Source organism: Triticum urartu, chromosome 3A (genome assembly GCF_056163025.1).
Source record: "Triticum urartu cultivar PI428250 chromosome 3A, HENAU_Tu73, whole genome shotgun sequence".
Taxonomy (NCBI): domain Eukaryota; kingdom Viridiplantae; phylum Streptophyta; class Magnoliopsida; order Poales; family Poaceae; genus Triticum; species Triticum urartu.
The window spans coordinates 546,770,126-546,791,224 of NC_141875.1; the positions used below are offsets into that span (position 1 = coordinate 546,770,126).

Sequence of the window (21,099 nt, forward strand, 5' to 3'; positions counted from 1 at the left end):
CACCTTGCCTTGTACTCCAAGACGACCTTGTACTCCTATATATATGTCCACGAGGCTCAAACAATACAACAACGATTTCCACCAAACCCCTCTCTCCCTTCTAACAGAAACCAACTCTTTTACGTGCAGTTTGCGTACAGCCGGAAAGTACTCGGCCGGCTCGACAACAGCAGAAGTGCTCTCGACAGAAAGAACTCGTTTAACGAGGGACCTGGGCCAACAACCACAGCCGATGAGCTCCAAAGTAAAGTCCTGCCAAAGGAATGAAGAAGCAAGGTACATGTGAATTTGCCATCGAAACTTGATTCACAAATGATCTGATTGCTCTTTGTTCGAAAAACAAACATGTTCTGATTGCTCTTTGTTAGAAAGGAGAGAGGGATTTGGTGAATAGTTTGATGTATTGCTTGAGCCTCGTGGGCATATATATAGGAGTACATGATCTACTTGGAGTACAAGGCAAGCCAAAATAGTTACTAGTCTAACCCATGTTTTCTAATATAATCACGTTACTCAACACTCTTTGTCGGAAAATAAACATTTTCTGATTGCTGGCCATGAGGGTTAACTTGTCGTATAAACTATAAAGAAACATCATTCATATCATCAGATGTTAAATTAGTCAACCACTTCCTGTTTATATCAATTAATTAAAGAGACTTGAATCTGAGAAGGAGCATTGATTACCGAATTATCGTTTCAGATAACAATGACTATTTTTTTGTTGTAATTTTACATTGCGAGTCACGCCTGCTTTCGACATATTTCTCTTTCGGTTTGAAAAAATCTTGCCCCCTAGTTGCTGGTCACGCCCCGCCACTGCCAACATGGGAGACCGGGATAAGAGCATCTTCCCCGTATTCTATTCCGGACCCGCCATTTCCCCAGCAGTGCGCCATGCCTTGGAACGCCTTGCAAGCAACGACAAGCAGGCAAGGCTCGGGCTCTCCCCACGTCCACGCACCCCCACCTCCCGTGCACGTCTCCCTCCCGCTCACCCCCCACTCCCGTCTCCCGGCGCGCGACCCGCCGCACCCACTCGCACCGCCCCCCTCGCCGCGAACCGCCACTGACGCCGGGGCCCGCCAGACGAGACAAAACAATGGGCCCCGCGCGCAGCGCCAGCCTTTTCCCAGCTAAAGGGCGAGGCGAGTCCAGATTTCGTTCGCAGCGCCCGAGCCCGGCACCCGCAGCAACGGAAACAACGGCCCTGGGGGAGAGACAGAGAACCGGCCGGAGAAATATAAAGAAAACAGGCCGCGCGACGGGAGCCACCACGCCATTACTTCGGCGCCCCGCCCCGCCCCGCCCTCCTCCAACCGCCACCCCCCCTCCCCCCGATCTCGCCGCGCGATCTCCGACCGCCCGCCGAGCCCCCGCGGGAGGAGCTTCGAGCCCGCGCCCCCGGCGTCCCATGGTGGGTCCGGCACATCGGGGCCGCGAGATCTAGGGTTTTCGCGCCGCGGCGGGAGCGATGGGGCGCCGGAAGGCCACGGCGGCGGGGCCGGCTCGGGGCTCCTCGAGGGCCGACCACGGCGTAATCTCCGGTGAGATCCGCGCCTCCGTTTTTTCTCTTTGCGTGTGTCGTGGTGCCAATGCGTTGCCATTCTTCTGGATCGAAGCTAGCTGCTACCGGCCGTAATCGTAGTTGGATTTGGAATGGGGCTGTAGCTGTCCGGCTGAGCTGGGGCGGGGATGCCCGCGGAGGGCAAGTGCTAGACGTCAGCTATTTGTCAGTGTTAGCATGGTGATGTCATTTATTAGCAGGATGCCAATTTGCTCGGATTTAAATGTGGCCTGCGCACTGTCACATAGCGTGTACGTGGTACATCATGATTTTGTTTTATCAGCGTTTGTGAGCGCAGAGTTTCAGTATGAACCTGCACATTATGTGTGCACATGCGCTATTATAGCTGCATATATTTGAGTAATGAGGTAGAAGTGTTAAAAGAAAAATCACACTCGTATTTTATGGAAAGTTAGTATATATACTCTGATTGGATGTCTGTTTCCTTCAGTACTTGATACATCAAGTTTGTATCTGAGGCGAAGCATTAATTTAGGATCACGGGAACGGGAGTCAGTGATTTACAGGCGGCTGGCAGCCCACCTAGGCACTAGGAGCCACCCTCTCGCATTGCCGCCTAGGTGCCCGTGGCCTTAGCTCACATACGTGCTAAGCGGGGTACCATGCAGCATCATTTCACTTGTGATAAAACCTGGTTGCACTGCAAATGACTTTGTTACAACTCAAACCAATGTGTTCATAATTTGACAACCATTTTGTGGTTTCTTCGATTCAGTGACGTCTAGCAGGGAATGCTGGATATCTAAGTTGGTTCTGAATTCCATACCATTAAATTTTTTGAACTTGGCTGCATTGCAAATACTCAAACCAGAGAAAAGCTAATCAAGTCCTTCCAATTTACTATTTGGTTGCATGTGACTACTATATCATGTTAAAGAGCTTTGCCATGTCTACTTCTCAACTGCTGTGCCTGTATCGTTCCTCCTTACATAGCAAATCAACTTGTGAGTTCAAAATAAAGTTTACATTCCATTTATCTAATGACTGGCTAGACAAATAATTTTCTGTCTGGTTAATGAAAAAACCGTTTACATTCCATTTATCTTCTTTGTTGACTCAAAATCTGCCAGCTTGGTATCTTCTACCCGATACATGTTGCTTTAGTTAGATCCGTCATAGTAACACGGCTTCTTAAAGTTGGGTATTGTATTTAACAAATTTGAAGTTGACATACTGTGTTTTGTATCCTAACTGTTTGTTTATTTTCAGAAATCCGGGAGAAACATAAATTGGAATTGGAGAATTTGACGCTGACAAAGCACCCATTCAGGACATTGCACTTCTTCAATTTAGCTATGTTGCAATACTTGAAAAGATCAGTAGCATATATCCTGAGTAAAAGAGCTTTGTTTGTTCTCCTAATTGTTATGGTGGTAATTCCTGGAGTTGCACTTCTGGTTACCGATGGTCTGCACAAAAAGGTGTGGGCAACTTTACTACATTTGTGGAGTATACTGACATAATAACAGTTGATAGTGCATTTTGTAAACTACATGAGTGCTAACGTTTGTTTTCTGATTTCTATGCAGCATGTGCAGGAGTTCCTTAATTATGCTAGATTTGTGTTGTGGTGGGTTTCATTAGGTGTGGCCTCTTCAATCGGACTAGGCAAGTGTCATTAACTTCTCTCAAGATTATGTAGTGTGATCACATATAATAAAGGAGGCGCAAATGAATCATGTGTTAACATAGTTAATTTATCCTTTTTGTCCTACAAATACTTTACCTTTTATAGCTAAACAGTTAAACCATACCGTCTGGTGGCTGAAGCATCTAGTGAACATGAACCAGCTCGCTAGAAACTATTTTTTAAAGTTGGCACATCCTTTATTTTTAGTTATAATATCATTAGTTATTTCTGTGTTAGTAAAAAGTAAATACCAGCAGCAAAATTATAATATATGGACCTTATTTGACCTTGAGAAAAAAAGGCTAAAGGTCCGCGAAAATTGGAGAGCTGTATTGCCAAGTTGTATAGTAGAAGTTAGAAGTTCTGACATTTTAGGGTGTTGGGTTTAAGTTTTTGCAGTGACTGTGCGTGGCACTAAGACATCTTGGAGGTTGACTACCTCATGATATATCACTAATATCGTGCTCTTTTGCACCCAAAGAAAGACACTGTTACCATATTCATGTTTCTAGCAGAATATGTGGATATTTGGAATTGTCAGATGGTTTGAGACATTATTTAGGCAAAATGTCAGAACAATATTTGGTCATCTTAGAGACTTAGGCATGATAAACCAACTATAAGTTACTTTTGTATACTTTCTTAGTTAGCAGTTGTCTTGTGCTGTAGTACATGATAGGTTCCCCTTTATCATATGCCAAGACATGTAACAATGAATGCTGCCAAGTGTTAAATTTGGAAAATAGAACTTTGAAGTTTATTTGTTTGCCTGGAGTAAGGAGTTCGTTTTTGAAAATTGATGGATTAGTATTTGAAATGCAGGTTCAGGTTTGCATACCTTTGTGCTGTATCTTGGGCCCCACATTGCTCTCTTCACTATTAAGGCTGTTCAATGTGGCCGTGTTGATTTGAAGACCGCTCCATATGATACCATACTGCTTAAACAGGCGCCATCATGGCTTGACAAGAAGTGTTCGGAATTTGGATCGCCCATGTACCCTTCATCAGATCATTCAGTGATGATCCCAGTTATTGATTTACTCCCTCAGGTTCAGCTGGAAGCTGTTCTTTGGGGTATCGGGACAGCACTTGGCGAGCTCCCTCCTTATTTTATATCACGAGCTGGTAATTGTTGAATGCATTTTGTTCTGAAGTAATTGTGATATTCTGTTAGATACTTTACAGCTGTACAGTATATTATATTCAATCTATGTGCAGATAATATTAGTTCTTTCTGTATTGTTTCTTAACTGATTTCCCTTGAACACTACCTGTAGCGCCTACTTTTTACTGTACTATGTAACATGTGTGTGTGCCATCAGCCCATCATTATTATATCCATTTAGCTTTTGTCCCTACAAACATCATAAAAACATTCATCGACATTGTCAATCTGCAAACATCATAAAAACATCATTGTCTCACATAGAGAACGGGCCGAGCGGCGTAACAAAAATAAAAAAGGACAGCTCCATGTAGAAAAGTTGTGCTGCTGTGGAAGCTAATCAGCACGAAACTATAACATTCATATATAATTAGCTTCATTGGGGAGTGGTTGTTACAGACACTCATCGACACTGACTGATGCTGACGAAACTGAACAAAACACTAGTTCAACAGGGATAAGATGCAACAGGGGGTGAGTACAAAAACTCAATCTGCATCTGGTGGACTCCTAACGATAACACACGCTCCCAGATCCTACACACACTTTTGTCTACTGGGTGTTCGCACCCAGGTACATTAGCAGCACAATACTAGTATGGTGGCCATCAGGTTGGTGCACGCTATCAGTAGACTAGCAGCAGCCATGACTTGGGATGATCGGCCTAGAACGTGATCTGTGTGCAGATCTGCTGGCATGTGCGCGGCAAGCCTGCTGGTTGACGTGTGGTGCTGAGTGGCATTGGGGGCTGTAGCCCTTGTGATCTGGACAGCGGGATCCAGGCGTGTGGGCGTGCGTTGGGAGTACCGCCGGCGCTGGGAATCTTGCTCGGCATCCTCTGACGAGAGCACGAGCGACTGCGGGGACGGCTAGACAGAGGAGTGGCGGGGTGGGGCAGAGCAGAGGGAGGCGGGGGAGGAACGCGTCTACCCAGCACCAACAGGATCCATGTCGTTGTCGCCGGAGTAGGGCGGCGTCGGAAGGCGGGGGAGGAACGCGTCTACCCAGCACCAACAGGATCCATGTCGTAGCCGGAGTAGGGTGGCGTCGGGAGGCGCGGGCGGCGGTGACGGGGAAACCCTATTTCACAGGAGGAGAGGGCCGAGAGGATCGTTCGGGTTGATACGTGGGGGGATAAGGGCAGTGGTTCCTTCGTAATTGTGCGCAAGTGGGAGGACAAGGGGATATACCGGTTTGTTTTTAAGTGACTGCTCGCAGGAAGCTGCTAAATTTGACAATAAGCTGCTAAAAGCCACAAAATAACTGGCCCTTTATTGTTGGTAAACAGTACTGGTTTCATTCTCAGTAGTGAGATACAATACAACTTCTGAGACTGTTTGTTACTATAGTCGTGTCTTATGAAACTCTCTTTATTCTTGTTTGTTCTCTTTCCTTGCATGCTGGAGTTGATTATTTAAGGGCTATTTATATGGTCGAATGTTAAACTCTAGAAATTATTTTGTAGCAAACCATAGCTTGCGCGTTCTTGAAATCTGCAACCTTCTTATCTCAAGGTTCATTTTTTAAGCTGTCCATACTGAGCAAATGATCTCTCATGTTGCAGCTCGTTTGTCAGGAAGTGAGTTAGAAGCTGTCAAGGAGCTAGATGTTGCTCCTTCGTCAGAAGATGGTCCAATAGCATCCACTGTGAATCGTACAAAACGCTGGCTGCTTTCTCACTCACAACATCTCAACTTCTTCACTATCTTGATACTTGCTTCGGTTAGTCTTTGTCCTGTCTGAATCTTTGAATAACGATTTCTTACACAAAAAAGTAGATGCAGAATTTTGCTTTGGCAGTATATCGTTAATGCAGCTCTTGCAGGCTTCGGCCCTAATTTTTCTATTTGGTGCCAAAATATGCTAATTGGACATTTTTTATACCAAAATGAACACATGTAACTAGTTCCAAGTATGGATATATAATGCATCATGTAACTTATATTCTTTGTGTTTACTAGGTTCCAAACCCTCTGTTTGACCTTGCTGGTATTATGTGTGGTCAATTTGGTATACCCTTCTGGGAATTCTTCTTTGCAACGTTGATCGGGAAGGCCATCATCAAGACTCATATTCAGGTTTGTGATCTATACATTTTATTGAAAATCCTGGCATTAATTTGTGTTTCTGTTGGTACCACATGCTTATTTTTTCTCTTGGTCTGCTAGTGATTTGGTATGCCAGTCTGCTTTCAGATCCTATGAGATAATCATGTATTAACTTCATCATTTTAATATATTCTTAGGCATACTTTATGTGATCTGTCTTTTCGGTTCTGTCCAGTTAGAACCAAAATCTTGAAATCTTACAAGCTACCCTTACTACCCATGCAAAATCGTAGTTGCAACCTACATGGCTACATTGATTATTCTGTGTCAAATAATAATGTCATTAATGCTTGCATCAAAAGTACATGATGTACCTGCCATACCAATTGCTGTTTCTTTTTAAATTTTGATTTTTATTCTTACCTTGTTTTATTCTTTCCTCACAACAGAACAAACAAACTATGAGTGATACAATTTTGCTTCTTTTTGTGCTCCTATTCTTCCTGAAAATCAAACAAACTTAGGTGGAAAACTATCAATTTTCTACTATGTTGAACTGAGCTTCTTATCATTTTGGTTTATTGTCAGTTTGACACCTTATTTATCTGGTTGGATTGAAATGAATATTTGCAGTCTCTCTGTACTGACACATGAGTTGTACCCTCTCACTTCTGCAGACACTGTTTATCATCTCGTTATGCAACAACCAACTCTTGTATTTTCTGGAAAAGGAGTTGATCTGGATATTTGATCACATACCTGGGTTTTCAGCAACCCTGCCATCTGTAATTGCCAAACTCCACAGTGCTAAGGAGAAGTATTTATCACCACCTGTGTCAGTCTCACCTTCTTCACAAATGGAGGTTGGTATCTTCATTTTCATGTCATTTGAGCTCTCCAGACTTATTGTTTGTGTCTCCATTAATCAACGTTCGTACTTTAATCTTCAGTTTTTTCTTGCCTGTTCATTGATGTTCTGTAACTGTCATGTGTACAGGATAAACAGTGGAATTTCTCTTTTGCGTTGGTCTGGAACACTGTAGTCTGGCTTGTGCTTGTGAACTTCTTCATTAAGATCGTCACATCAACAGCTCAGGATTATCGCAAAAGGCAGCAGGACATAGAGATGGAGCTCATTACTGATTCCTCACCCCAGAATCATTCTAAAACTAACTAACAGCAAACATGGTTGTATTTATTCAGCTGCACATTGCGAATATTCTCCTTAGTAGCCTTTGCGCCTGGCTAAGCCCTTGCGGATGATCCCAATGCTGGTAGAAGTTGTGTTCTTCTGTACAGTGAACAGAAACATGGGCCTCTCCAACCCGCCACAAAAGTGATGGCTGCGACTTTTTGTCATTGCGCCTCTACTGGCAGTTCCTGGAGGAGAATCAGTCCTGTTATTTTTCAGGCGCCAAGTTGGATGAACTTTAGGGATTGTTTGTTTGTTTAGCACGATTTCATTACTAAGATGTAATTTACCAGTACCTTTTTTACCTTCTTATGTTGGAAATACGGTAGCTGATAGGGCACCCGAGAGGATTCAAAGGTGATATGTTTTATTGTTACATTCACAATGCAAATGCATATTCTCAATTGGAGCCAGCTAGATTTAACGGAGCACTTCAACTACAAGTTCACCCTGGCAAATAATAAAGCCGCTGATACCAAGATTGCCTTTGTTTTTTTTTTGGGCGGGGATCTGCATCACGTCGTCGATTCGAAAACTGTGTCAGAAGTTGTTACCTTGTGACTAGCTCAGGCTGGGAAACTTGTGATTCTCAGCAATCACGTTATCTTTTGCAAGCTCCTTGGCTTGTAGCTTTGTGGTTATTAAGCAAAGCGGACGCATCTGAAGGTCAGTCAGGGAGGTGAAGGGCGAGGTGCGATTACACATCATCAGCAGATAAAAATGCTACTGTACTGCAACCTCTTTACACCCGCCCAAGTGTTGCCAATGCAACAGAGATGGTCGTGGGCAGTTGTCCGAGTTCGCTTGGGCGTGCTCGCTAGTGGAATCCAGCGAGCGCCGTGCACCACGTAAGTTGGAGCACACGCGGGGCAAATTCCGTAGATACTCGAGCACGCGACTCCAAGGCGCGTCCTCGTGTACATTGCCTTTCACAAAGACGATCTCTACTGCCACGAGATGAGAGAGCAGCGATTTCTAAGATGGAGGAGACAAAAGCCAGACTACTCGCACGGCACGATTAATTGTCATGCCTACCTCTACGTTTCTTCCAAATTTGTTGCTATTTATATGCCTATACGACCCGGCTAGGGACCGCCGAGCGCCGAGGAGTACTCAGAACCGGGGAGGGACCCCCTCGCCGTCGCGGGCACGTCATTCGCCGGTGGAAAAAAGGCGTTCGTCATCTAGCACCATCGCAACCGCGCAACAGACGTCTCCCATCCGGCCATCCCATCATCAAAGTGAAGTTCACCTCGGTTCGGACTTGAGAGTTCAGACTCCTCCCGGCTCCCGCAGCCGCAAGCGAAGCCGAAGGCCGAGGCCACCCACCCCCCTGCCCTGCCCTCCATATATTAACGGGACGGCGGCAACGACAAAGCATAGTATACTAGCGCCCCCACTAGCCTAAGCCCCGAGCCTCCAATCCGCCACCGGAGACCGGAGCAAGCGCGGCTAGCGAGCGAGGAGGAGAGCCCGGCGCGCATGGCGGCGGCGGCGGGCAATGTGGAGTTCATCCGCGCGCGCAGCGACAAGCGGGAGTACCGCCGCCTGCTGCTCCCCAACGCGCTCGAGTGCCTCCTCATCAGCGACGCCGACACCGACAAGGTCCGCCCCGGCCCGCCCTCTCTCGCTCGCTGAATGCTCGCCGGTTGGTCGACGTTTTACCGCGCGTGATTCATCCGGCGTTGTTGTTGTTTGTGCGCAGGCGGCGGCGTGTATGGAGGTCGGCGTGGGCTCGTTCAGCGACCCGGAGGGGCTCGAGGGCCTCGCGCACTTCCTCGGTGAGTCCATTCACTCCCCTCCCCTCTCCGTCCACTCTCCTCGCCGTCGGCCATCTCCACACCGTGGCTCCGATTCCGGTTCGTTGCGCGGGCGCGCGTGATCTAACAAACCCACCGGATTCCTGGGGCGAGTACTAGTACTTTCTGGCCAGGCAGTGGTTGGTTGGATGGGGGTTGTTCGCTGGACCCAGCGCAGCGCTCCTGCTCTCCGACTGCGCAACGGCGTCGGCGTCAGATGAATCTCCTCCCCCTTTTGGGATCCGGCTGGGGTCTCCTCCAGTTTTGTCTCCATGGAATCGAGTGACGGAGGAATGCTTCCTTCCTTGGCCACTTTTCCCCCATTGGGCAGTGCCTTGCTGCTTTAGGCGTTCCTGAGCACCAATGATGGCGTTGCAGATTTGCGGCCAGGTCAATGGATGTTTTTCCCTTTTCCAATCGAAAAGCTGATTGAATGAATCGGCCCATTGATTTGGTCCAGTCAGTGTCGCCCGGCGTGTTTTCACCGTCGGATCACGCCATTGACTGACGGTTCGGACTAAAGTTCAGAGCATCCATGATTGATCTCAGTGGTGCGGGCATCGGGCCGTACATGTTCTGCCTTCGCCGGTAGCAGAGTACGAGTGTACGACTGCCGGCTAGCTGAATGTCTTTCTTAAATGCTTCTCAGGTTTCCAGCCAAGAATCATTGATAACGTCAGTACCATGTGTTGCACATAATTCTGCATTTCTGCGTTTATTGAGCGATCCAAGAGTTTCATGCGAGACACGAATTTGGTTGGGCGGGCTCCACCGCTCCTGCAGGATATGGGAACCTGTCGCTCTCTAGATTAGCAGCCTGCTCTGCTCAACGTCCCATACACGTTGTTGCCTAGTAGGATCCCTGCAGCTTGCTGGATGCTCTCACTCCACGAGTCCGTGTTGGTATTTTCTCTGGCGTGTGAAATTCTACCCGTGGTAACAGCACAAGATAATTCTACTCGACACAGGCCCTCCGTACAACACGCAGGACAGTGCCAGTTTATTATAGAGAGAGTGGGCCATTTTTGCTTCACAACTTTTAAATTCGACGAGTGTAAGTATAGAGTAGTAAACCATTTGTATGGAGGAGACGATTAGCACGATGAATGTTGGTCGCATCAAATCAAAACTGATTTTCTCTTTAGCATTTTTCTTCTTCTGTTTTCTGTTTGTTTTGATTTATCACCATGGACTTGCTTGCAGAGCATATGCTGTTTTATGCCAGCGAGAAATACCCTGGAGAACAAGATTATACAAAATATATCTCGGAGGTACCTCTTCTCATTTTGCATATGTTTGCTTGCAATTACTACTCACGTTAATTCCAGGTTTGTAAGAGTTTGAACCAGGTTTACCCTCTCCGCGTGCATCATATTAGATGATTCTGGGCCAATAAAAAAATTACACATTAGAGAACAGGTGAAAGGAATATGCATGTTAGACTATGGTAGGTGCCAGTGTGCCAGTAGCTTATGACTGATATCAGCGCTTTACAATTTACATTGTGCAAGGAAATTTACGCTTGTACAATAGGCCACCTCCTATTCCATTGTGATGACCAAATGATACCTACTTGCCATAAACTGTGGTTATGCGTAGGCCGAGCTGTTAACTGCCACACTCTTAATCAAATACACCTAACTCTGAAGGCTTAAGCTTAAGTGCATGCTATTGCCAGTTGCCAATATGCACTATGGTGTTGTGGTGCCAATACATGGCAGGACGAATGCTATGCATAAAATATCACTAATATTCCGACTGGGAACAACTTTGTGGTCCTATCATAAGCTTGTAAAGGGTTCAATGATTTTATTTCTGGGATCCGTCAATATAATTATTTGATACCAGCTTAAATATTCTATTTCGTGTGCTTTGGAAGTTACATTGAGTGTACTTGGATTATAAGTTTTTTTGAGTATTTGGCATGTCGTGAAAAATATCAGCACGGTGGTTCTTCCAACGCCTTTACATCCTCCGAGACAACGAATTTCTATTTTGATGTTAACGCGGACAATTTCGAAGAAGCCTTAGATAGGTAACTTTCTTAGTAGTATTTTCTTCAGTTAATGCATGCACATTGAATCAGGTTGTGATTTCTGTTGTGCAGATTTGCATGATTCTTTATAAAACAATAAATAAGTAGGTGATTTGTGTTGCGCAGATTTGCCCAGTTCTTCATTAAGCCACTGATGTCGCAGGATGCTGTTCTTAGAGAGATCAAGGCTGTTGATTCTGGTGAGCAGTTGCTTTATACATTCTAGTGCTATTTGCTTCTAACATAACTTTTAGCTTATCACAATTACTTTATGTTTATGTTTTATTTGGAGTAGTAAGAACTAAGAAACACATTGTGGATAATGTTATATTTCATTGTTCTCACAGAACACAAGAAAAATCTGTTGTCAGATGGCTGGAGAATGCATCAGGTACTTCAGAGTCTCAACCTTCTTAGTTAGATACATGTGATATTCTTTCGTGCAATAATGTCATATCTGCATCAGAAACTGCGTTATGAATATTTGTTCTTTTCATACAATCATATTTGGCATGATATACCAAAAAAGACTTTCGCCCTGCTTTATATATAAAGCCAATTTGGCATTATATAAGCCGGGCTTATACTCACTTACTCAGAATGCCAGTTTATTTTCAAATTAACCATATTTGGCATGATCTTAGCCTGATTTATCATCATCCTGTATATCCCGTTAGCCCTGCTGCACTGTTAGTCTGTTACTTCATTTTTGAGTATTTTTTTTCACAGCTTCAAAAGCATCTGGCCTCAAAGGATCATCCTTACCATAAATTCAGTACGGGTAAGCAATTGTTGGTATTCAGACATTGCTAATACTCATCCAGCTAATTATGGTTGTTGTTTTGTATTACTGTATAAGCGAGTATGCAAATCAATATGACGTCTGAGTATTCCTGTGTTCTAACCCTTAATATGTTTCTACCAGATTCAGAGATCACGCTTTTTTAATTCACATACAAATGCTAACAAAAATCATGTATATTTTTTAAAAATCTTGTTGTGCATGCCTAATATACAATCTCCTTCCGGAATTTGCATCTTATTTGAAATTATGTTATTTAATGCATTAGGAAGTTGGGAAACACTGGAAACTAAACCAAAAGAGAGGGGTTTGGACATCAGGCTTGAGCTTCTCAAGTTTTACGAGAATTATTCAGCAAATCTGATGCATCTTGTTGTTTATGGAAAAGGTAAGTAGTACAGGTTCGTCAATTTTGGCATACCTGAACTTATTTGTTACTGATAAAATGATTTTGTAGAGAGTCTCGATTGCATTCAAAGCTTAGTTGAAAGCCTGTTTAGTCACGTCAAAAACACGGACCAGAGAAGCTTCAAATGTCCAAGTCAGCCCCTTTCAGCTGAACATTTACAGGTAACTTGAAACAACACCAGCCACACTAAAAGTAAATACAGGAATGGCAAAGGATATGTAATTTCGCGTACTTTCTTATGTCCTTGTCATGCAGCTTCTTGTCAAAGCAATCCCAATAATAGAAGGCGACTACCTAAAAATATCATGGCCAGTTACACCTAACATCCAGTTCTACAAAGAAGGTCCTTGCCGTTATCTCAGTCATCTTATTGGGCATGAAGGCGAGGGATCCATCTTCCATATTATAAAGGAATTAGGCAAGTTAACTTCAGCAGTATATTGTTGTAAATATTCTTTTGCCAGCTTATGTACTCTTTTACTGGTCATTTTTTTGTTTCTTGTGTCAACTTGTGTGACCTGTGACAGTTCTATTTTTATTACATCAGGATGGGCCATGGATTTGGTGGCTGGTGCCGGCAGTGACAGCAATGAATACTCTTTTTTCTCAGTAGGCATGAGGCTCACTGATGCTGGTCATGGTAAGATCTCATCTTCATTATGCTCTCTTATAACATTTCCTTTTTTTTTAAGTTTTAAGCACACCTTGAAGTACAGTTTAGTAAGCTATGTGCATATCCAACGATTTCAGACCACATGGAGGATATTATTGGGATGGTCTTCAAATACATCCACCTATTAAAAGAAGATGGAATCCATGAATGGATATTTGATGAGGTAACTGACAGACACATCGTTTAATCATGTATGTAGTTATTTGATGATTTATGCTCCTAATGTGCAGTTACTTTGATTATGAACATTGCACCCATGGACTCTGATGTGTTCTTTTAATAAAACGATCTCATTGAGTTTAAATTTTATTACCCAAGGTTGTTTGCTGAAGCAATTCATAGTTCAAAATTTTACAACTCATAAGCAGAGTGAGGAGAAACTATGATTTCATTTAATTACATAAATATACATACTAATCGTGTTCGTTGTTTTCTAGCTTGCGTCAATAAATGAAACAGAATTCCACTATCAAGACAACGTCCATCCAATCAGCTATGTCACAGCCACTGTCTCAAGCATGCGGGTATGTTTCTGTAGAGCTCTAATTTTTCAGCTTTTACAGTTCCTTGTGATCAATAATTTGTGAACTCTGAATCTCTGATGTATATCTCTTTGTACTTCAGTAGTATCTTTTTTCTTCTAACTGATATGCTTATGAACTGACTTGCAGTTGTTCCCACCAGAGGAATGGCTGGTTGGAGAATCATTGCCGTCAAAGTATGCGCCAAATAGAATAAATATGATACTTGATGAATTGTCACCCGAAAGAGTTAGGTAAGCATCCACCGTTCACATGACAACCTTGATTGTTCCTGCTTCTATATGCATATTCTCTCTGTATGCCAACATATGAATGTATATGCAGAAGTCTGCCATTGCTTAATTACTACAACCTCTGTAACTTAATATACTGCAAAAACGTCTTACATTAAGTTACAGAGGGAGGAACTGATACTGGGACTCATCAATAAAGAATTATTACTGGCCATGGCCTTACTTCATATCTTGAACTTCAATTTTGCTGATAAGCTTGTGTCAAATGATCCGCGGTTATGCACATAAACTAGCATACAATGCGGAATATCATGCCTTCATTCTTTCTTTGATGCAATACTTCTCTATGTCTGTAGAATACTCTGTGAATCTAAAAAGTTTGAAGGATCTACCAATTGTGCTGAGCCCTGGTACAATACATCATATTCTATTGAAAATGTCACTCCATACATGATAAAGGTTTGCACCCCACCCCCAACCCCCACCCTTACCCACACACGCACCAGCAATATCATCTTCCAATTATTATTTTCTCATCTTATGTCTCTATTTGGCAGCAATGGATTCAAAAAGCTCCTACTGAGAAGCTTTATCTCCCAAAGCCTAACATTTTCGTTCCAAAGGATTTATCTCTTAAAGAAGTGCCAGACAAGGTAAAATTTGGAGCGGCTTGTTTGTTGTGTGTTCACATTAGCACACTTTGTATGAATTATCAAAATTTATATATACTCACAAAGTATATATACTTTATCGAACATAGTATATTACGTTTGACAAAAGTAGAACTGTTTCACCAGGTTACATTTCCGACAATATTAAGGAAGACGCCACTTTCACGGCTGTGGTATAAGCCCGACATGCTGTTCTTCACTCCGAAGGTTTACATTATAATTGATTTCCACTGCCCATTGTCAAGCCACTCCCCCGAAGCAGCCGTATCTACAAGTCTCTTTGTCGATTTGTTAGTCGATTACTTGAATGCTTATGGTAAGCAACAATTCTGAAATTATGTGAATAATTGCATATTTACCATATTGAACAGACTATCTGGGGATTGTTCCCTCCAACTTTATGTATAAATATACACTGACAATTAGTTTCTGCCTTTTGTAGCTTATGATGCTCAAATTGCGGGTTTATTCTTTTCGATATATCTTACTTCTACTGGATTCCAGGTTTAGTTCTGTTGCTGCATTCTTTCTGTTTCCTATGAGTGTTCCGGACAGCTAAATTGCTCTTCATGCATTATGATGTTGCTGGTTTTTACCCAGTTTTAAATTCGAACTCAAACAATTGCCTGATTTTTTTTTTGTGAAGGTGTCTGTAGGTGGTTACAATGACAAGATGAGAGTTCTGCTACATGCCATAATGAAGCAAATAGTGAACTTTGTAGTTAAACCAAACAGGTTTTCTGCCCTGAAGGTCAGATGTGGATTCTTAGTTTTCCTTGTCAACTGTCATAATTTAGCTCGGACACATTTGTATATTTATCTAGTGTCTTCTTCATCAACTTGTGTGGATCAACTTAAAAGGTGTTGAATTTTTCTTTCACTGAACACTGTTTATCCTGTGGATTGCAACTGGTAGATGATCAAAACTGAGGTATTTCAGATTTTAAGTTGCGGACACGATATTGCTAGAACCAAATTCATAAAGGGTTCCTGAACACTCTGCATACATAATTATGATTCATTATTTTGCATCTTTTGTAACATACTTCTGTGAAATTTATCGCAACCTTCTTTAAATATGAATAACAAAGGTTTTGGAGACTACATATTCATTTACACAAGCACATCAATTTAGACACTATATAAAATTAACAACTTCTTAAGATCCATTGTAGCAGATTTGTGGTGAGGGTGTTACAACACAGTACTTATTTAGTTGCAGTTATAGTACGGATTCTCACCATTGTTGATTTTTAGACTGGGAATATTCTTTCCCTTCAGATTCTTAGTGGTGCTTTTTGAAGCTGTGACTATTTCTTTCATGCCTACTTTTTTTTAACCAACATCTTGCTACCACAGGAAACTTCTGTCAAGGACTACCAAAATTTTAACTTCAGCCAACCATACTCTCAAGCTTCGTATTATCTCTCATTAATATTGGAAGAGAAAAAATGGCCTTTGGTAGAGAAACTTCAAGCTCTTTCTAAGCTTGAGTCAGATTCTCTTGCGAAGTTTGTGCCGCACTTGCTATCGAAGACATACTTGGAATGCTATGTTCAAGGTTTGGTAAACTTCCATGTTAATACTCTACTAAATGTTAAGGACAGGACTGAAATGCAATCCTGACTGTGCTTAATAATAATTAAGAACTCTTCTTGTAGGAAACATTGAGCCAGGTGAGGCTGAGTCTATTGTCCAGGAGATTGAAGATACTATATTTAATACCCCCAATTCTGTATTCAAACCCATGTCTCCATCACAATACCTGGTCAAGAGGGTTATCATGCTTGAAAAAGAGATAAAATGCTGCTACCAAATTGAAGGATTAAATCAGAAGAATGAGAATTCATCGGTTGTCCAATATATTCAGGTATAGGCTTCTTCTAAACTTTGAAGCAGTTCATGTTATCGAAGGCGATTACTTGTTGGTGATCAGTACCTTCTAATATTTGTAGCCAAACTAATGGCTGGTCATCAAGCCTGTTCCCAGATAATTACTGGTTATGATCAATCCAGTAGTAATTTTTATAGGTAAAAACCCAGTAGTAGTTCGAACAATGTGGAGTGGACTATGGCACGACTGAACATGCATAAGAGGCATGTTCATAGGGGACAGATAATTAGTGCTACATTATTTTTGACCTGTCTGTGAGGAGAGCAATGGCATGCTTGAACCACTAAGTGAGGCCCTACTGACTCAATAACATGTCGAATCGATAAAATACAGTGATGCGACTGAGTGTGACATGACGAGGTATATAAAATACGCTGAAGGTTTTGCTCTATTAACTTCCTTTAAGAATTATTGTTCCACAGGGAGTTTTTTTTATCTTTTTCGAGAAGGGGAGGCCCCGGCCTCTGCATCATCATGATGCACACAGCCAAATTTATTAGAAGTGGTTCAAGTAGTTCAAAGTACTAAAATACAAAGTGAGAATTGTTCTACAGGGAGTTGTGTAATATCCTAAGAAGTAGAAGAACTGTCTCATGTCAAATGCGTTCTATAACAAGCAGCATGCCAGGTTACTAATATAAGCATATTCAATGCATCCAGGTCCATCAGGACGACGCCCTCTCAAATATCAAACTCGAGTTGTTCTCTCTAATTTCTAGTCAGCCTGCTTTCAACCAGCTGCGGACTGTTGAGCAACTTGGGTATATAACATATCTTTCTCTGAGGTACGTCTTTTCAAGAGAAACATACACATTTTGTTTGCACTGTTCATTTATAATCCTAACTTACTTTGATCCCTCAGATCTGATCGTGGAGTCTGGGCACTCGAGGTTGTTATTCAATCCACAGTGAAGGTACATGTTGAAAGATTGAGTAACAAATATGACATACTTTTTTGCCACTTTCTCCTACTGACCTTATTACGGAATCCTAGGATCCTTCATATCTTGATTCTAGAATTGATGAATTCTTTAAGACATTCGAAAGCAAAATCCATGAACTGTCCGACAAGGATTTCAAGGTTAGTGGCTTCAGAACTAATTGATGTACCATGCCAAATTGCGCATCTCTTTCATACTCAATTACTCATGATATGATCTGTTCCACATATTGGACTACATTAGCTCATTAGTGTCTTCTTCGTCGAAAGACAAAAGGTTTTGGCATTGATGAAGCATTTTGACATTGCCGTGTTTTTCTTATGACAGAGAAATGTCAAATCACTTATTGATTCGAAACTGGAGAAATTTAAAAACTTGTGGGAGGAATCTGGGTTCTACTGGGGAGAGATTGAAGCCGGAACTCTCAAGTTTGATAGGGTTGAGTCTGAGGTAAGTGCTTTTGTTCGGGCAACAATACACGCTGTGATATACTCCCTCCAGTCCCAAAATAAGTGACTCAACTTTGTATTAACTTTAATACAAAGTTAGTACAAAATTGAGTCACTTATTTTGAGACAGTGGGGGTATGAGAGAAAATTGCATAATAAAACAAAAGGCAAGCCGGAAAAGGGGGCCAAAACTAGTGCAATTTTCAAAAGTTCCGTTTCAAGAAAACACACCACTCTTTTCCGAAGGGAAAAAGGGCTGTTTCCAGGATCCGCAAGATATATGACCTCGAAAATCATTTGCAGGTTGCTCTCCTAAGAGAGCTCAAGAAAGAAGAATTCATCGAATTCTTCGACGAGTACATAAAGGTGGACGCCCCTCAAAGGAGGACAGTAAGCGTGCAGGTCTTCAGTGGCAACCATTTGGCAGAGTTCAAGAAGGCGATTGCCGAGGCTGATCCGCCCAAAACCTGCCGGATTACCGACATATTCGGCTTCAAGCGATCAAGGCCTCTGCACCGCTCGCTGAAGGGAGGTCCAGGCCTGATCACAATGGACTGACATACTACATGTTCTTTGTTTGCTGTAGTGTAGTACATAGTCTGTCACCACACTCATGAACCCAATTTTGATTGATTTCTCAATGGTCGCACACGATTGCACAATGCTGTTCTTCATGTATGGAGTAACCATGTGATGCTATTTTCAGAACAAATGTACCAGCTTATAGAAATTAAACATGCATTGCTACTTTGTCTGCATCTACTTCTTCTGACAGGTATGTACATTGACATGAGCTGACGATCACAGCGGACAAGAAGGCGCCATGCATAAGCCGAGAACACGTACAACATTGTGCGCGGCACGTGCCCGCCGTAGGTGTCATGTCACCATCCTCGCACGCGTCACCGGCCGCCTCGGCTACGGCACGGCCCCGATCGCCGCCGCCCTCCCGCGGCCGCTGCCCCACGCGTAGCTGGCGCGATGCCAGCGGCAGCGGAACGAGCCCCGGTGCGCCGTGGGCGAGCACACGCAGTAGTGGTGCCGGTGCGCCTGTCGCTGCGGCGAAGGCGTGGGCGCGGGCGCGACGACCCCCGCCGGCCGCGGCCGCCGCCTGGCCGCGCAGCCCGGCGGCAGAGGCGGCAGCCCCGGGTGGCACATGCTCCGGACAAGGCCTGGCGACGGCTAAGGCTGCAGGGAGGGCTCTGTCCACCCGGCCACACGCATAAAAGGGCGACGGAATGGAATCGGGTTCTGGTGTTTTCCGGGATATGCCGGCGGTGGAGAAACGGAGATAGAGGGGGGAAAGCGAGGAATATTTGTGGGCGCGCGGGCCACTAGGCTGGTTGCCGTGGCGGCCGCTGGTTTCGTGAGGTGGTGGGCGGGGAGGCGGGGAAAGGGAGGGGGCGGGGCCGCGTGGCGGGGAGGCGATGGGGGGTGGACTGTGGAGCGCGAGGCGTGGCGCGCGCGCGGGGAGATCGATCGCGTGGAGAGGAGCGCAATGGCGCGACATCCTGGTTTTGCCTAGTGTAGTGTGTGATGGAATGTCTAGTCGGGATCCACTCCGGGAGGGGACGGTGATTGATGGTTCCTTGCGGTGCACTTCTTTCGGCTCGCGCCCGGTCAGGACAAAAGCCGGTGGCATATAGACCTTTCCATCCTCTCGTCTCGTGGCTTCTTTGCGGCGGCCTTTTCTTATCCTCTTGGACCCATCCGACCGACATGGGAATGCCTGAACGCCAACGGATTGTTTGGTCCATACGTTTGGCATCTACCGCGCTACGTGTCTGTTACCACTCCGTATCAGCGTGTTCTATCCTTTTACTCCGAAAAAATTATTTATGGGACGGCGAGACCTTCGACGGAACTGTTTCCGTAAATCTGTCCTGCAAATGTCTTGTGGGACACGTTTGCGGGATCTATTCCGCGCCGGAGGGCTCGCCGTCCTGCAAATACAATAATAAGCTTACACTTATCAAGTTTATCATGACAAGTTCATTATCATATATATACATCACTAGTTGATCATTATACTATTTCATCGCATAAAAAATTATGCGCAACAAACGAGGTATCAAGTTTAGATTCATGAATGCGCGATAAAACAAGCAAAAGATGCTCAAACGACATAGATCAATCAAGCAACATTCTCAATGTTGCGAAGAACGTCGCCACCAACGCCGCCCCTAGCAACTCCATCACCATCATCCACATTGACCGGAGAGCTCGCACCACCATCTTCATGAACTTGAACCGGAGAGCTCGCACTACCATCTTCATGAACTTGAACCGGGGAGCTCGCACCACCATCTTCACAAACTTGAACATGAGAGCTCGCACCACCAGCTTCATGAACTTGAATCGGAGAGCTCGCAGCACCATCACCACCATTCATTTGGACCGGAGATTGAGCTCGACCACCATCACCATCATTCCCTTGGCTTGCCGAAGCACCACCTCCCATGCCGAAGCCACCATCACTGCCACCACCACCCATGTCAAAGCCACCTCCACCCCGAAAGAAAAGCCCCCTCCAAACCCAATACCATCACCAGCCATAAGATTTTGGAGCTCCATCTCCCTCCAAAGCATGATCTCCATTCTTTTCATCTCCCAAAATTCTCTTGCCATTGCATCCATGCCCTCCGGATTCATCATCATGAACCGGTCCTCCTCGCCAGTCCTCTCGTCCTTCCTCTTTTACTCCTCTAGGAAGAGCTTGCGCTCCTCGTAGGCACACCTCTTTTGCCATTTCTCCTCCTTGTGCTTCTCTTTCTTCTCGGCCATGGCAACTTTTGCATCCCAATGCTTGGCTAGCATAGCCTCCTTCATCTTCGCCATCTCACCAATTTGATCCCTCAAAGTGATTGCCTCGGAAGACCTCTTGACTCTTGCTTTCTCCTTGTTTCCATCCGGCTTGCCCTGGTTTCTTCCTCCTCTTGGTGCATCATCACTATCATCATCATCCTCAACCTCCACTTTCATGCCTCTCTTTGAAGGGGATTCCTTGTCCCTCACCCTCCACTTCTCA

At 44.1% G+C, this 21,099-nt stretch overlaps 2 protein-coding genes across 5 annotated transcripts; both read left to right on the forward strand.

Moving 5' to 3' along the window:
* Positions 1 to 1,172: 1,172 nt before the first annotated feature.
* On the forward strand, positions 1,173 to 8,040 carry KMS1 (SNARE associated Golgi protein family). Its single transcript, XM_048708813.2, has 8 exons — positions 1,173 to 1,547; positions 2,798 to 3,009; positions 3,118 to 3,196; positions 4,041 to 4,343; positions 5,948 to 6,105; positions 6,345 to 6,461; positions 7,109 to 7,294; positions 7,429 to 8,040. The coding sequence occupies exons 1-8, from the start codon at positions 1,475 to 1,477 to the stop codon at positions 7,606 to 7,608; spliced, it is 1,308 nt and encodes a 435-aa protein (XP_048564770.1). The 5' UTR covers positions 1,173 to 1,474; the 3' UTR covers positions 7,609 to 8,040.
* Positions 8,041 to 8,758: 718 nt separating this feature from the next.
* LOC125544991 (insulin-degrading enzyme-like 1, peroxisomal) lies at positions 8,759 to 18,829 on the forward strand. 4 transcript variants are annotated; one of them, XM_048708809.2, is made up of 26 exons: positions 8,759 to 9,228; positions 9,329 to 9,404; positions 10,626 to 10,693; positions 11,366 to 11,457; positions 11,584 to 11,657; positions 11,805 to 11,848; positions 12,187 to 12,238; positions 12,528 to 12,647; positions 12,717 to 12,829; positions 12,924 to 13,086; positions 13,216 to 13,308; positions 13,419 to 13,504; positions 13,779 to 13,865; positions 14,013 to 14,116; positions 14,473 to 14,575; positions 14,674 to 14,769; positions 14,914 to 15,103; positions 15,230 to 15,291; positions 15,434 to 15,538; positions 16,147 to 16,348; positions 16,449 to 16,657; positions 17,333 to 17,466; positions 17,544 to 17,595; positions 17,676 to 17,762; positions 17,950 to 18,072; positions 18,375 to 18,829. In XM_048708809.2, exons 1-26 carry the CDS (start codon positions 9,106 to 9,108, stop codon positions 18,627 to 18,629), a joined length of 2,913 nt encoding a protein of 970 aa, XP_048564766.2. In that variant the 5' UTR covers positions 8,759 to 9,105; the 3' UTR covers positions 18,630 to 18,829. The 4 variants fall into 4 exon arrangements, with proteins under 4 accessions (XP_048564766.2, XP_048564767.2, XP_048564768.1 ...); XM_048708810.2 differs by having other exon boundaries at positions 8,762 to 9,228; positions 17,342 to 17,466; XM_048708811.2 differs by lacking the exon at positions 11,366 to 11,457 and having other exon boundaries at positions 8,766 to 9,228.
* Positions 18,830 to 21,099: the final 2,270 nt, after the last annotated feature.